Source organism: Erpetoichthys calabaricus, chromosome 4 (assembly GCF_900747795.2).
Source record: "Erpetoichthys calabaricus chromosome 4, fErpCal1.3, whole genome shotgun sequence".
Classification (NCBI taxonomy): domain Eukaryota; kingdom Metazoa; phylum Chordata; class Cladistia; order Polypteriformes; family Polypteridae; genus Erpetoichthys; species Erpetoichthys calabaricus.
The window spans coordinates 117951708-117968411 of record NC_041397.2 but is presented as its reverse complement, the minus strand read 5'-3'; the positions used below and the strand labels follow the sequence as shown (position 1 = coordinate 117968411).

The window sequence follows — 16704 nt, the reverse complement described above, 5'->3', positions numbered from 1 at the left end:
CCTACTTTGTGCACATTGCTGACAGAATAAACTTAGGGACCCCTCCAACTTATGTTATAATAAGCAGAACTGTAAAATGAAGAAGTGAATAATGGATGAAGACTCTTGTAACAGTGAATCATTCAGTTTGTGTATAATAGTTTGTCTGACAGTGAAAAAGAACAGCTCCTGCAGAGTAAAACATCTAATTTCTGTAAACCTATTCTTAAAAAAAGTTAATCTCTGTCAGCTTTCGCTATTGATAATGTTGATCTTTAACAGTGTTATCTAACATGAAATGACAAAAAAAAGATAATATTTATACTTTGCCTGCTTAAAGATAGAACTATTTTTGTTTTAGGCTCAGGGAAACAGCTAATGACCTCAATCTGTCTCTGTCTCTTTAGTCTGGACGATGTTTTGGGGCATCTCTAAAGCTTTCAGATATTGCAGCTTTTTTGTAAATATTTATTTATACCCTTTGTGAAGATGAAGCTATGTTAAAAAGTCCAATTCAGTGCATCTTATGGGGATAAAGGGCACTTGTGCTGTGCCTGTTCTGCCCTGCTTATATCACCCAGAAGCCCAGCAGTTCAAAATGTACATTTAAGTTACTTCTCAATGTAAACACTGATTTGTGACTGGTTTCCTATTACAAAATATTTTCCTGTTTATTTTAACAGTCAGAATAAATAAAAATAAATTCCCACTTCCACATCCCACACACTGATTAACAATTGCTGCACATGATCAACTGTGCATGGAAAAGGAGCTATATACTGTAAATAAAATATTGTTACTTGTAATTTTGCAACAAGTTCACTTTCTTGTTTGATAGCATCAGTTTAGAGTGAACATTTTTACCTCCCAGTTTAAACCAGCTTATATAGTAGGTCTTCAATGTCTTGAGCTTTTTCTAAGAGGTTTAAGAATGAAATAGATAGAGCGTTAGATACTGCAACAGAAATAATCAAGACGTGTGCATCCCAAAGATCATGAACCTCTCCTAGAGAAGATACTGTTTGAAAAGTTCTACCTTTATTGTGAAGCTTGTGAAACTGTGTCAGGTAAACTAAGTGTGCGTGTGTGTGTGTGTGTGTGTGTATTGTGCTATATTAAAAGTGACAATGACAATAAAGATCTATCTATCTATATACACATATTATATTACATTCCCATGTGAGAACTTCCTTCGTGCCCCTGCTGGCTTTACTGATGGGTGTAACAGTAAGGAAAATTTTATTTTTTCACAATTATACTGTACTAGTTGTGTAAGCCCGTGCTGTAAAAAGCCTGGGGTCCTAGAAACTATTGAAAACGTCAGAAAAAAAACTGAAATGTAGAGATGTCAGGTAATTGAAAGGAACTACTTTGGGCATCTCTCTCCTAGGTGGATTATTTTTCCTGACATTATCATATCACTTGTGCATTAGCGGTGGGAGGAAAAGTAAAAGGATACTGTTGTGCCAATGTTAGCGGCTAAGCGACTTTGTCTTTCTTCGGAGGTTTCGTTTTGTCACTGTGCTCGCCTCACTTGTGTATTAGCGCCGGAAGGAAATGTAAAAAGGATACCGTTTTCCCGATGTTAGCGGCTAAGTGACTTTGTCTTTCTTCTGAGGTTTCATTTTGCTGATGTGCTGGCCCCGATTGTGTTATTAGCGGCTAAGCGAGTTTCTGTTTCCTCGGAGGCACAGCCCTTACCCTGACTCCACCTTTCACTTCCAGGCCAGACAGACACACACACTTTCATGCGTAGACGTTTATATACAGTATAAGATTATACTTTATACCAGAAAAACAATCTTCTTCGTCTTTCGGGTGCTCCCGTTAGGGGTTGCCACAGCAGATCATCTTCTGCCATATCTTTCTGTCCTCTGCATCTTGTTCTGTAACACCCATCACCTGCATGTCCTCTCTCACCACATCCATAAACCTGCGCTTAGTCCTTCCTCTTTTTTTCTTGCCTGACAGCTCTATCCTTAGCATCCTTCTCCCAATATACTCAACATCTCTACTCTGCACATGTCCAAACCAACGCAATCTCGCCTCTCTGACTTTGTCTCCCAACCGTCCAACCTGAGCTGACCCTCTAATGCAGGGGTCCCCAACCCCCGGTCCGCGGCCCACTACCGGTCCGCAGCCGTCTGACAGCCGGGCCGCGAGAGAACTGCCGGCAATGGCGAGTCACTCAGACTTTTCAGAATGCTTGGCAGGCGGGGCTTTGCAGCGGTGCAGAGAGAGGAGAGAGACCGAGGTGAGAGACTATTACAACAAAGTATTTTTATTGTCCCGACAGTTTCCCCATATGACATGAGTCTATAGAAATCACGTTACTACGAAGTACATTCAACAGATGCTTTCATTACAACGAAGTGAGCTTGAAATGCTTGAACGAATCATCCACAGAGCAGTTAGATCTGTGGTCGCAGCTCAGTTGTGCACGTTTGCACAATGATCCCCAAACAGAAACATTGTAAAAAAATCTCTTTCTTCGAACTTTCCTCGTACTGTTTTTTTTTTTTTTTGCTGTTTTTGTTGTCTGTGGTTTTCATTGATTCCTTTTGCTTATTGCTTGTCAACATTTGAAAAACATCCATTGGAATTTAACTCATTGTCACCCTCCTATAGAAACGGCAGACACGAAAAAAAGATTGCAGTGTTAATGTTTGTGATGTGCAATCTGTTGGCTTGGCAAATGTAAAGCATATGTCTTTGTGATATGCAAAAAAAGAAGAAAAATCTCAGATTGCAAACGTATGCGAAATGCTTAATAACTTTAATAATAATAGAAATGTTATGTAAATTGTGTATAAAACTGCCCCCCCCCCCAACCCACCCCCCCCCCCCCCCCCCGACCGGTCTGTGGAAAAATTTGCATCTAATAAAGTGGTCCTTGCTGTCAAAAAGGTTGGGGACCACTGCTCTAATGTACTCAGTTCTAATCCTATCCATCCTCATCACACCCAGTGCAAATCTTAGCATCTTTAACTCTGCCACCTCCAGTTCTGTCTCCTGCTTTCTGGTCAGTGCCACCGTCTCCAACGCATATAACACAGCTGGTCTCACTACCATCCTGTAGACCTTCCCTTTCACTCTTGCTGATATCCGTCTGTCACAAATTACTCCTGACACTCTTCTCCACCCATTCCACCCTGCCTGCACTCTCTTTTTCACCTCTCTTCCACAATCCCCATTACTCTGTACTGTTGATCCCAAGTATTTAAACTCATCCACCTTCGCCAACTCTACTCCCTGCATCCTCACCATTCCACTGACCTCCCTCTCATTTACACACATGTATACTGTCTTGTTCCTACTGACCTTCATTCCTCTCCTCTCTAGAGCATATCTTCACCTCTCCAGGGTCTCCTCAACCTGCTCCCTACTATCGCTACAGATCACAATGTCATCAGCAAACATCATAGTCCATGGGGACTCCTGTCTAATCTCATCTGTCAACCTCCTCTCGAGGCACCCTGTCATATGCTTTCTCCAGGTCCACAAAGACGCAATGCAACTCCTTCTGGCCTTCTCTATACTTCTCCATCAACACCCTTAGAGCAAACATCGCATCTGTGGTGCTCTTTCTTGGCATGAAACCATACTGCTGCTCACTAATCATCACCTCACTTCTTAACCTAGCTTTCACTACTCTTTCCCATAACTTCATGCTGTGACTCATCAATTTTATCCCCCTGTAGTTTCTACAGTTCTCCACATCCCCCTTATTCTTAAATATCAGCACCAGTACACTTCTTCTCCACTTCTCAGGCATCCTCTCACTTTCCAAGATTCCATTAAACAATCTGGTTAAAAACTCCACTGCCATCTTTCCTAAACCCTTCCATGCTTCCACAAGTATGTCATCTGGACCAACAGCTTTTCCATTCTTCATCCTCTTCATAGCTGTCGTTATTTCCTCCTTGCTAATCCATTTCACTTCCTGATTCACTATCTCCACATCATCCAACCTTCTCTCTCTCTCGTTTCCCAGCTCGGTCCCTCTGTTTAGCCAATCTGTACAGGTCCTTTTCTCCCTCTTTAGTGCCCAACCTCTCATACAACTCATCATATGCTTTTTGTTTAGCCTTCGCCACCTCTCTCTTCACCTTGCACCTTATCTCCTTGTACTCTTGTCTACTTTCTACATCTCTCTGACTATCCCACTTCTTCTTTGCCATCCTCTTCCTCTATATACTCTCCTGTACTTCCACCACCCATTCCACCACCATATTTCCTTTTCCTCCTTCCTCTGTCCAGATGTCACGCCAAGCACCCGTCTTGCTGTCACCCTTACTACATCTGTTGTAGTTTCCCAGCTGTCTGGCAATTCTTCACTACCACCCAGTGCCTGTCTCACCTTCTCCCTAAACTCAACCTTGCAGTCTTCCTTTTCCAACTTCCACCATTTGATCCTTGGCTCTGCCCTCACTCTCTTCCTCTTCTTGATCTCCAACATCATCTTACAGACCACCATCCTATGCTGCTTAACTACACTTTCCCCTGCAACTACTTTGCAGTCTTCAATCTTCTTCAGATTGACTCTTCTGCATAGGATGTAATCTACCTGTGTGCATCTTCCTCCACTCTTGTACGTCACCCTACCCTATGTTCCTCCCTCTTCTTAAAATATGTATTCACTACAGCCATGTCCATCCTTTTGGCAAAATCCACTATCCTCTGACCTTCTTCATTCCTCTCCTTGACACCGTACCTACCCATTACCTCCACGTCTCCTCTGTTCCTTTCACAAACATGTCCATTGAAATCTGCTCCAATCACCACTTTCTGTCCGTTGGGTACACTGTTCATCACTTCATCCAACTCACTCCAAAAATCTTATTTTTCATCCATTGTACAGCCAACTTGCGGAGCATATGCACTAACAACATTCATCATCACACCTCCAATTTCCAGCTTCATAATCATTACTCTGTTTGACACTCTTTTCACCTCCAAAACACTCTTGACATACTGTTCATTCAGAATAACTCCTATCCCATTTCTCCTCCTATCCACACCATGATAGAACAATTTGAATCCACCTCCGATCCACCTGGCCTTACTCCCCTTCCATTTAGCCTCTTGCACGTACAATATATCAACCTTCCTTCTCTCCATCATATCGGCTAACTCTCTCCTCTTACCAATCATACTGCCAACATTCAAATTTCCTACCCTCAGCTCCAATCTCTTTACTTTCCTCCTCTCCTCCTGCCTCCAGACACGTCTCCCCCCTTTTCTTCTCCTTCTTCTTCGGCCAACAGTAGCCCAATTTCCACCAGCACCCTGTTGACTAACAGTACTGATGACGGTCGTTGTTAACCCGGGGCTCGACCGTTCCGGTACAGAAATTTGTATTGTTGTCCGCATATTGATTTGGCAAAATTTTACACCGGATGCCCTTCCTGACGTAACCCTCCCCATTTATCCGGGCTTGGGACCGGCACAAAGAAACACACTAGTTTGTGCATCCCCTATGGCTGCAATATGGATTTAATATTGCTGTTTGATGGCATTTTCTTTCAAATGTTAATGGACAGTATATCTGTTTGGTTTTTTTTTTGGTTTTTTTCTAGTTTCCTTATTTTTTGACAGAACTGCCTGTGGTGTTTACTCAAGTATACTGCTTCCTCAACTAATATTTTTTTAAGCTTTCTTTGATCTCATGCTTAGACATGTACATTACTCCAATGTCATTTAATCTGAAAAGCTTTTTTCAATATTCAAAAAGAAAAATGCCTGGCCTTCATTTTGCAAACATCTGAAACTACTGTACATAAAATACCTTTGTAAAGGCCATTTAAGAAAAATGGCCACTCAGATTTGAGTAGGTCAAATAAAATGTAATTAAGAAAAGTGATTCCCTTTTCCTTTATATAGTCTTAAGTGACTTGAATACTTTAATATTCTTCATCAAATCAATAAAACCTGCTCCGTTTTAATTTACAGTCAGCTTAATGTGATATTTGGTGTATTTTACAACAGAGACTAAGAGGTCTGTAATATTTCAGCTTGAAACTGATGGCATTTAATAGCCAATTACAGCAACAATCAAAATTTTAATAAAAGTACATCTGACTGTAGCCTTCATGTTTAATAAATCACATGAAGCTAACAACTTGCTGTATACATTGTGCTCATATCTCACACATGTTTTATCTGTACATTTTAGTTGATAAGGACAATGCACTTGTGGGGCATTACTGTCAACCTACTTTGTTTTTTTAAGTCACACTATTGGTACAGAATACAATATACTTCATTCATTTAAATTTACAGATTTAACTTATTTCTTTGCATGATATATGATTTCTATGCTCTTTCCATTTTGCATTTACCTGTATCATTTAGCCATACTATCTTTTGCTGTACTTTATCTTGGTAATCCATCCATCCATTTTCCAACCCGCTGAATCCGAACACAGGGTCACGGGGGTCTGCTGGAGCCAATCCCAGCCAACACAGGGCACAAGGCAGGAACCAATCCCGGGCAGGGTGCCAACCCACTGCAGGACACACACAAACACACCCAGCACACACTAGGGCCAATTTAGAATTGCCAATCCACCTAACAAGCATGTCTTTGGACTGTGGGAGTAAACCGGAGCACCCGGAGGAAACCCATGCAGACACAGGGAGAACATGCAAACTCCACACAGGGAGGACCCAGGAAGTGAACCCAGGTCCCCAGGTCTCCCCACTGCAGCGCTACCCACTGCGCCACCGTGCCGCCCCGCTACTTATAATCATGTATTAAAATGAAGAAAAATCAATATTTATTGTAGCACTACTCATCATGTGTAATTTTGTTAAAACTAAATTGACATATTATAATGTTATTTTTTCACAATGCAGTTGGTGTTGTCACCCACATCACCACAACTGAACATTCTGATTAGGATACAGTAGAGCATTCAAATGTAACTGTGCCCTCTTCTGACCCTACAACTAAGACTAACGCTTTCCTGCTTTGTGTGTGTGTGTTTTTCTCATTTTATATGCATTGGCTTCATCTGAAGCCTACAGCATTAGTCATCCTATTAACCTATGAGTATCCTCTGAGACCTTTTCTCTCCCTTTGAGTGGTAAACTAACAGAAACATACTCTGAAATGAGAAAATATAAGTTGAGTATAATCTCCTTATGTAACATGACAGTAATTGCATTGTGATGTAATTTTGAGCAATAAAGAATAGCTAACAACTTTATAATCTTGATACTAAGCACTGACTTTTTTTTAATCACATACACACTTTTTTGTCAACTATAAATATTTCCAATGGGTTTTTTCCCTGTACTTATATCTGATGCACTTTTCGTCAAAGCAGTAGAACACAGCAAATCCTGCTTTATCACTGTTTAGAGAGCAGTTGTAAATAAAAGAAAAAGCTCACACAGCATCAGTGAAAAAAGATCTACAGACAGTTTAATTCAATTTGATTTAGTTCACATATAGCTCTTTTCGATTATGATAGGCTCTGAGCCCTGCTTCACATTTTGGACACACTCCTGGGGGCTTGCAGAGAGCGTAGCGTATTTTAAAGGGAGCTCTGATCTAGAGTCCCTCAGTAAGGGACAGGATAGTGGCCCAGGAAATCTTCTGAAGAAATTGGATGGGACCTGAGAAATACTTACAGGATAGAACCTTAAAATGACCTCCTGGCCCATTGTAACTGGATTTGGAAGAGAAGATGGGGATAGAAAGGTAGATAGGTTTCAGAGAAGGTGCTGGAGGTAAGAAAAGAGAACATGTTAATTTTGGGTTAAAGTGGGAATGTGCTATGTGGACTCCTTCAGTTCATGAACACCTTCTGTTATCCAGATCCAGGGAGAGCAGTAGGTCTATTGTTTTGTCCCTTTATTATGAGTTATTTTGAGTGATCCCCTTCTTATACACATTGTTTGTGTAAACGTCCATGTTGTCTTAGTATTCTGGTCTGTATAGTGTCTTTTCTGGTCTCACAGATACATCAAGAGTGCCCCCTACTGTTCATAACACATATGCACTAACAGTATAGAGAAACAAATTATGTTAAATACACACTAAAAGAGAATAACTGTTAATGATTAGTATAAATAAATCTTGGCAAAAAAGTGACATTAACATTATAAACTGAGATGTTGCCAGTTTAAAAGGGAGGAAAGAAAAATAAAAACTCTAGCTAAGAATATTCCTCAAGAAAATAATCCTCTGTGTGGTTCAGGGTCAGTTGTAACCAACAAATTCACAGTTTTTGTGACCTAAGCTAGCTTCCTGGGCAAACAACATTATTAAATGTACATAGTGAAAAGTATAATAAGCAAACTGAACTCTGCTGAATCTCAGAGTATTCCATATCTCTAGTGTTTCTTTCAGTTGGCAAAGTAGCAAAACCAATATTGACTGCAGCTAGTAACTGAGAAGAAAAAATTGAATAGTGGACAGACACTAACAATTCAGTATGATTATTAAGCTTTTAATTTTGATCAAATAGCTAACCAACATGGTTGTGCTATGAAATTAAATGTTTTGCTTTATGTTGTCATAGTGAAACCCATAGCCTATCATAGCAGAATCCGGTGATAGCACAAATAGTGCACCAGTCTATTGTAGGGCATGCTCACTAAACAAAGGTCAGTGATGAAAAGGATTGTCCTATACATTCTCAAAACTTGCAGCATCGGGTGCTTTTTAAAGATATGGGTTGTTAGGAGGTCAGTCGTAAATCTGTGGTTTGTTTTGTGGTTATGTCATCCGGAAGTGGAAGACTAAGAACAATGTAGCTATGCCACTGGAAAGATGCAGAATTTTAAGATAAATTTAAAAGGTTCTAGGCTGAAAATAGCTTTTAGCCTGGTTCATATGTACTAAAACTATTCCAGTGCGAGATCATCATAAATGGTCTGGGGCTCAGTTGGAAGCTCCTATGGCTTTGAGGTGAGAGTTGAGTAGAGAACTATTGCGAGGAAGAGACACCTCATTTGAAAGAGAAACAGAGAACTAGAAGGGGAGAAATGGAGTGCTTTAATGGTATAAAGAAAGCTTAAAGTAGAATAGGGTTTTTTTTCATCCATTTTATTATGTGGTATGTGTTCTTCTTATTATTTTTACTATGGAGTATTGCCATATGGTCTAAATTTAAGGTTTTAGCTTCCTGCACTGGATTAAAGCTGTTTTTTCCCCCACAAATTTAATGTAATATAGATTTCTTACTTTACTCCATTGTTCACTTTTTCTGCAGTTTATGATTTGAACAGTGTACACAGCATGGGATGACAGTCCATTGAAGAGCACATTTACACACACACACATTTACAAATAGAGGACCAGTTAACCTAATTCACACAACGTTCGGATGTGAGAGAGAAAAAAAGAGTAATCTGGGGAACAATCCAGATAGGCACAGGGAGAAAAGGCAAGTTCCACATCGACACAAGCTGTGGTGGAATTTTAATCCTGAACTCTGATGCAGTTAGGCAGCAGTAGCTGAAATTGTTTGCAAATATTTAATAATGGATTGCTGGATGAGATCATAATTCAGTGCTTCATTAAATTTGAGTAGCTGGTGTGTGTATATAATGTATGCAATATGTATATGAGGGCATTCAGAAAGTCTTTCTTGAGCTTTACTGGTGTTCATATTGATTTTTAATGGAAAGCTCCACTATTCCTCAGTTTAAAAAAAAATCCATCCCCACAGGAAGTACTGTACATGGAACCGAATTTTTCCAAGCTTTCTGCCTGTTGAGTGCTACATTTGCTAAGAGAATAACTGAAGCCACTTCATGTCAGTTTCTGTTGAGTCATTCTTGCAAGTTTTCCAGAAGGTCAGTCACCAAAATTTTATTTTTTAGCGACTGGAGATGTAGCCTGGTCTCACTTTTTTGAGTCTGAAACCAAATATTAGACAAAAGTGTCCCTCCCTAAGGGTGCAAAGGCCCCAGCCAAAGACTGGTGTTGCAAGTCAGCTTGCAAGACAATTTTCACCGTATTTCTATTTTTTTTTTTGTTTTTCTTGAAAATGTGTTGCCGTTCCACGGCCACTGGAGAAATGAGCCACAGTGATAGCCAAGTGCTACTTCTGCTTGCATGAAATTTTCTGCCAAATGAACAGAGGTTATCCCCGATTGCCCCTTTCTATAACTTTCTTCCATTATGACAGTGCACCAGCTTGCAGTGCAAAGCTGACCACGGCCACTATTTAACAGTCTGGTGTTGAGTTGATGTAGCCCATTTCCTATTCCCCTGACTTGGCACCATGCAATTTTTGGTTGTTTTCAAAAAATAAATCAAAGAACCTCTGCGTGGGAAAGTTCTTGAAACTCAACATGAGCTCAATGAAGCTGTGAATAAGGGATTAAACAAATTGACTGAGGAGGATTTTGTGTCATGCTTTGACAAGTGGATGAAAAAAATACATCGACCTTGTTGATGATTACATTGTCATGAATAAATTAGCTTTCTGTTCCATTCTCAGATTATTTTTTTCTTGAAAGGCTCAGGACTTTTTATGTACCCCTCGTACTTGTGGAGATCTCTCATGGCCCTGGCACACTCTGCCTCATATTCTCACAAGGAGAGGTTGGTTGTGAACTTCTGGTCTTCAAGTCAGAAAGCACTAGTTTACTTAGTTTGTTCAATTATATACAGTTATGTATATAAGTATATTTAAAGTGTATATCACCCTACTAATCCATACATAACAAATTAAAAAATAAACATTTATTTTGAAATCTGGGCCCACAAAACTCAAAAAGGCTCGCCTTAAAATTCAAGGGAGGTCTAGAAACACAAAGTAGGTCTGTCCCTGAAACTCTGAACTAAGCTTGCAGTCTTCACTCCCAAAACAAGTCAACCCTACCATTCTGTAACAGGAGGAAGGAAACCCATGAAAACCCATAGCCCATATAATAAAATTGTTCTTATTATAGTAGTAATAACATTTATTCAAAAAGGACAAGCAATGACAAAATGTTACCCTAAATAGGGTAACCCAACAGTGCCCAATCCCAATCCATTGGAATACCTTTAATAAACAAGAATCTGGAAACCAGAAAGTCAAAAGGAAGAACTTACAAAAATTGAAAGAAAATAAAGGGGATTCCAAGAAATGGGAGTTAAATAACACAAGCAGAATCAATAACCTCAGTTTTTTCAGGACTTTATATACAAGGGTGGTCCATATAGCTGCAATGTTAGAGTCTCTGCACACTTGGGCTCTACATGTAAAAGAGAAGGTAGATGACTAACAGAAAAAAAACATACATAACAATATCAAAATAATTTGAAAACCTAAACCCATTATCTGGAAATGACAGTGGACAGGAAGTTATGGGAAAAGATGTCGCTATGGCGACCCCTAACAGGTGCAGCCGAAAGAAGAAGAACAAAAATAAGATAATTAACAAACTTAACGAAAGAAACCAGAGACCAAGGTATATAGGTTTTACAGCTTTTGAGTCTGAAGATAGAAGTAAATTAGTTTACTCTTTGTCTTATTTAATGCAACCGCTTGCTGTTATTATATAGTGCCTGTTTAAGTTCAGGTGACTCCTAAGCATTGAAAGTACTTACTTTTTTTTCTGTGGTTTCTTCAGAATGGCCAAGTGGATCCTGAACAATGATTCACAGTGTGCTATCCCCCGCTACATCCATCCCTCAACATTGCCCAGTGTTGGTTTGAGAGCGACCACAGACCCCTGAAGTGCACTGTACTGAAGTAAATGACTTGAAAGAATTAGTAAATGAATTAAGTAAACTAGTTAGATCAATTAATTAGATCAAAATTCAGAGATGATTTGCTGTTGTCTTTTTCAATTTTAAAATAATAAAGTGTTACAACTAGTTTTAATAATGCTGCTACTTTTTTTTTTTTTGCTGTTGTTACATAATTGGCAGATGCCTTTACAGTGGGAGACTACAAAGTGCAAGATACATTACAATTGTTTACATATATATTTTAATGTTTGGAACACAGACTCATTAAGTGACTTACAAAAGGTCACACAGTGAGGTAGAGCCAGCGATTTAACCAGCACTCTTGTGGCTTAAAGTCCATTGCCTTTGCCTCTGTGTCACGCTGTCTAATGGATATAATTATGGCTGTCACAGATGAAAACATGAAGTTATTTTTTATATTGCTGTTGTTTTACAGTGGAAAATATTCTTGAACAAAAGGATGACACCTTACTTGAGTGGTTGTGTGAATCTGGAAGCATTTGTCTGCAGCTCGATGCCAGACAGCTGGTGTGTATATTTCAAATCCAATCTGCACATCTGATACACGATCAGGGCCTTATATGTACAGCCCATGGGCCGTCCTGTAGTCGGAAAGCTGCTCTGTTTTAAGGAAAGGAACTTTTATTGCTTCTGCGCCGCTGCCTGGAATTTGAAACATCTCGGGGCCTCTGCATTTGCTGGCATCATTTACTATTTTGACTTACAAGCAAGCAGCTTGGATCATTCTCTTCTCTGTGTCTGATCCTCATTCAAATACAGTTAACTTTGGTTGGAAGTTACAAGAAACTTTTAAAGGTGGAGTTTAATCATTTTGACTAACCCGAGTGACAAGCATTAACGAGGAGAAAAGATCATAAAGAAAGCAATACCAAACACAGAAGACCTTAAAAAATCTTTTGCACTGGTACAACATTTTTGTTGTTTTCTTTTTTTTTTGGTTACATACATCTAAAGAACCTTATAGACCTTTACTTCTCTATAAATTGCTTTTTTTTGCCTTATCAAAACCTCTTTCATTTTGGCAATGTTTTCTTGTGAAGAAGAAGTGGATGAGCTGTGTAAGTATGAGAACAATAGAATGTCTTTTCTGGATTGTGTCTTTTGAGTCTGAGCTAATTGTGCATCACAGATGTAAGACAGCCGCTTCTGCCCTTCCTCTTATGGTGAAGTTTTCATTTCCAGCTTTCAGTATTGAGAATAAACAAAATGTGTAAAGTCTATCACTCAGGGTCTTTTTTACATAATGGATACAAAATAAAGCCCGTCAGGCGTTGGAATGCTTGCATACATTTAAACAAGCTTATTAGCACAGTTTATGGGAACTAATTTTATCATCTATGCTGTTTTCATCAATCCCTGAAAATGTTATCAGTGTCAGCATTTTGATTTCTCCCTTTGCTTCATTAATTGATAAAAGCTGTTGTGATAGATGCCTAGTTATTTTTGATTTGAATGTAACAAAAAAAAAATATAACAATGTACCTCAGTGAAGTTCAAATTCTATATTCAAGAAAAATCAATAAATTAATTATTAACTCTTTTTGTCCTGGCTTGTGCTGTACAATTTTTTTTCATTTTGCTCTGATTTTGTTATGATCATTCTCAATAGCAGACCAATGATAATATGATATTAACATGGGTAACAGCTTATAGTGCTCTATTATGGAATTATTTGAGGGATATATGTATATATATAGGAAATTCAGCATGGATTTTTCTGCATGCATGTTTATGTTTCAGTTAATGGCAATTGGCAATTGGGAAGCTAATCCGGTGCTGATGGGTGACGCCCTGGAAAAAGGTGTTCCCTGCACTTGATTCCGTCTATAATGCCTTGATCTTGTTCTGATTTGAATTGAAAGCCTTTATTGTCATTATAGAATAATTACAATGAAATTACACATTTATGAAAAGTGTATCATTTAAAACAGTTTTAAAGATTTGTTTAGTAAAAGAATGCAAACTGTCATAAACTTTGAGTTTGTGTGGACAAGAGGAGTAATGTGGCCCCATCTCCGGTCACTGGCTGTCTGCCATCTGCTATTGAGTAGCTCTTGCATATAAAACTAATTTTCCTGATTTTTTTTTTCTTCCTTTTAATCTATTGTCTTATTGTTACAAAAGATCATGAGCACATCTTGTTATAGTATCACTCTCTTATACAGTTTAGCATTAAAAAGGAATGAAAGTCTCAATTGTAACACTTTCTCAGATAGTGCTATCTTTTGTAGCAGGGAATGTGCTGTAAGAGGATACAGAGCTGGACCTCACACTGGAAAGGTGCAGGTGGAAACCCCTCTACACTTATAATGTCACTAGCCTGGGCTCTATTGGAAATAACAAACGTATAAAACACTCTGAGTTAGTGTTAACCATTAAAAGAACTATAAAAGACAACTGGTTGTTTTTTATGTGCTGCTGGAGGAAAGCTAGCACAAAAGTTACAGATTACCAATCCACACACCCCAAGCATTCCCTTTTAAGTGATTCACTGACATTTAAAATAATAAAAAGCAAGGTGGCCACATCAATTTGAACGGTGCTGCATGGCGATGCAGTGAGTGGTGCACCTTAGAGTTAAGTTCAATTTCCGACCAGGCACTGTGTGCACATTCTCTTCATGTTTATAGATGTGCTCTGTACTCTAATTTTGCTCTCTTACCTAAAAATGAACATATTACGTTTAGTGCCAAATTTAAATTAGCTTTTGTGAATTCCTTACTTTGCATCCAACATAGCAGGGACAGTTTATGCTCCCTGCAATCCAGTAATAGAAGGCGAGTATTCAGAAGATGGATGGATAGGTAACTCATTTAAATAGCTGGGACAGATATATTAACTAGTATTAGTTCTTTTAAAGTAATTTTCAAGTCGTTTAACTACCTGAACGACAACTTTGGAAATTGTGCTTAAGCTTTATTTGGAAGAAACTCTGCTTAGCAGAGGGGAACTGCCTTTCAAAAAGTCAAGAGTTATTCATCTCCCCTTATCCAGTTGACTGATGTTGTTGCCTAGGCAGTGTTGAGACTTTCTGAATATTCTAATAAAACCTGAGAGAGGTTTACATGACTAAGTTGTTGGCACTTATTTGATGACTGATATAAGTTTTGTGCTTCTTGTTGAACTTTGCTAAAAAGATGTAAAACCATTTCCTAGGTGTGATTTTTCTGAGATTAAAGTTTCATGAACTCTTGATATGCATTTTAATGTGTCAATATTATTAACACAGCATTCTCGAGCTCCCCTCATCCAGGGAGCTGGAGTGTATTCTGGCAGCTTTGAGAGCAAGTCCGATGCAGTGCTAAATCATGCACACCCACACACAAAGCCCATTAATTAATAATGAATGCTTCTTTTATAGTAGCCCCTACTGTATCAAGATTAACCACTTACTATTCAGGTTTCTTCTTTGGAGTGAAACTGTGTGTAAGTTGATTTGATTACCTGAAGCTGAAAGTAGTTCCTCAGACTTTATTTACTCATGTAACATGTCTTTGCTTTATTTATTGAAAACACATTCAAGGTATTTATTGTACAGTATATCAAAAAGCTAGAGATAATATGTATTTGTTGATATTGGCACTTAAGGAAAAGATAAAACATCCTTGATTATTTCTTGGACTTCTTCTCATCTAAAGAATTTTAGCTTCCTATTATTTATGAGCAGCACAAAGGACAGTAGTTAGTTAGCACTACGGCCTTATAGTTCCAGAGATTTAGTCCAAGTATAGTCAGTGTTTTTTTCCCCCCAATACTCCAGTTTTTCTTCTGCTGTCCCAGAGACGCATATTTTGGAATATTTGGCAACTCTAGTTTCTCTTGTCATAAGTTAGTAGGCATAATGATGAATTGGTGCTCCAGCCAAACCTGGCCCTTGCCTTTCATTGAGTGGTACCAGGAAAAGTTGCAGCCTTTATGACCCTGAAATGGATTAAGTACATTAAAGGATGGCAGTATGCATAGTTTAGTTCTGTCGAACAGGGATCATGGGTTGATTTTTGTCTTTGCTCAGTCAATGTTTGCTATGAGTTGTTAATATGTGGACTGATACTCATACTATATTATCTCTTGTTGTATAAAAGCTGCAAAGTTTTAAAGATTTACTTAAATTCTTGAAATGCATTTTGTAAATGGGATACTTTGCATCATCAAAGCTATGAATAAAGCAAGATTGTGGAAAAAATAACATCTGATTTAATAATGTAAATCCAAAGAAATTGTTTTAGTCTGTTTGTGGAGAGAAACACACACACAATGGCAGGAGTTGTGAGTTAAACTTTAGCAAAAGCAGATTGAGCACAAAAGATCTGCAAACTGTTTTCACACAGAGTTATAGACACATGGACCACCATCCCAGGGGAGGCTATAGAAACGGAAACACTGCAGACCTTTCAAAAGCACTCCATGCAATTAGAGTCAATTGCAGGCAGGAATAGACAAACACAGAAATACCTGATTATACTTTGGAAAAAAGATCAGCTGGGTGAAACTTGTCTTCTTTTTTCATTTCCTTAAGTAAAGAAACAGTTATAACAATAGAAAAAAGAAAGTGTTATACAATACAATAGGTTGCAACTTACAGAGGAGAGAAAAATTCTTAACATACTGTAGGATAGTTTTGGAGTAGGGGTTGAATCTAAATTGAAATGCTTTTGCAGAAACAATTTTAAAATGGCAGTATAAAATGAATAATATAATGACTTCTTTGTGAAGTCCAGAATTCAGTGGACAGTACAACTGTAGCCTAATAGACTATAGCCATGAAACTTATTCTGGTGCCCTGATGTACTGTAAGTTAATGTCTGGAGTGGTGGATATGAGACAGGGTTTGCATCCTCAAAAGTATAATATTGTGGGGAATCCAGGCTAGTCATGTATGAAAGCTCCCAGCCAACATCAGAAATGAAGTGCAGTGTTGTTCTATGAATGTATTATCAGTCTAGTGCCTTTAACTGGTTTCAGTGAAATTTATTTCAGTTGGTGGCTATGCAGTAGAAATTTCA

At 38.5% G+C, this 16704-nt stretch overlaps 1 protein-coding gene across 12 annotated transcripts in view; it reads left to right on the top strand.

The window, feature by feature from the left end:
* The window catches only part of dmd (dystrophin), a 2688357-nt gene that overhangs the window by 273523 nt on the left and 2398130 nt on the right, over positions 1–16704 (top strand). The window contains exon 1 of one of the 12 annotated variants that reach the window (XM_051926241.1): positions 12410–12759. The exons of the other annotated variants lie outside the window; for them this stretch is intronic. Within the exon in view, the coding sequence (XP_051782201.1) occupies positions 12726–12759 (34 nt within the window). The 5' untranslated portion in view covers positions 12410–12725. Of the gene's footprint in view, positions 1–12409; positions 12760–16704 lie in introns of those variants that run through there. 12 annotated transcript variants of the gene reach the window in all.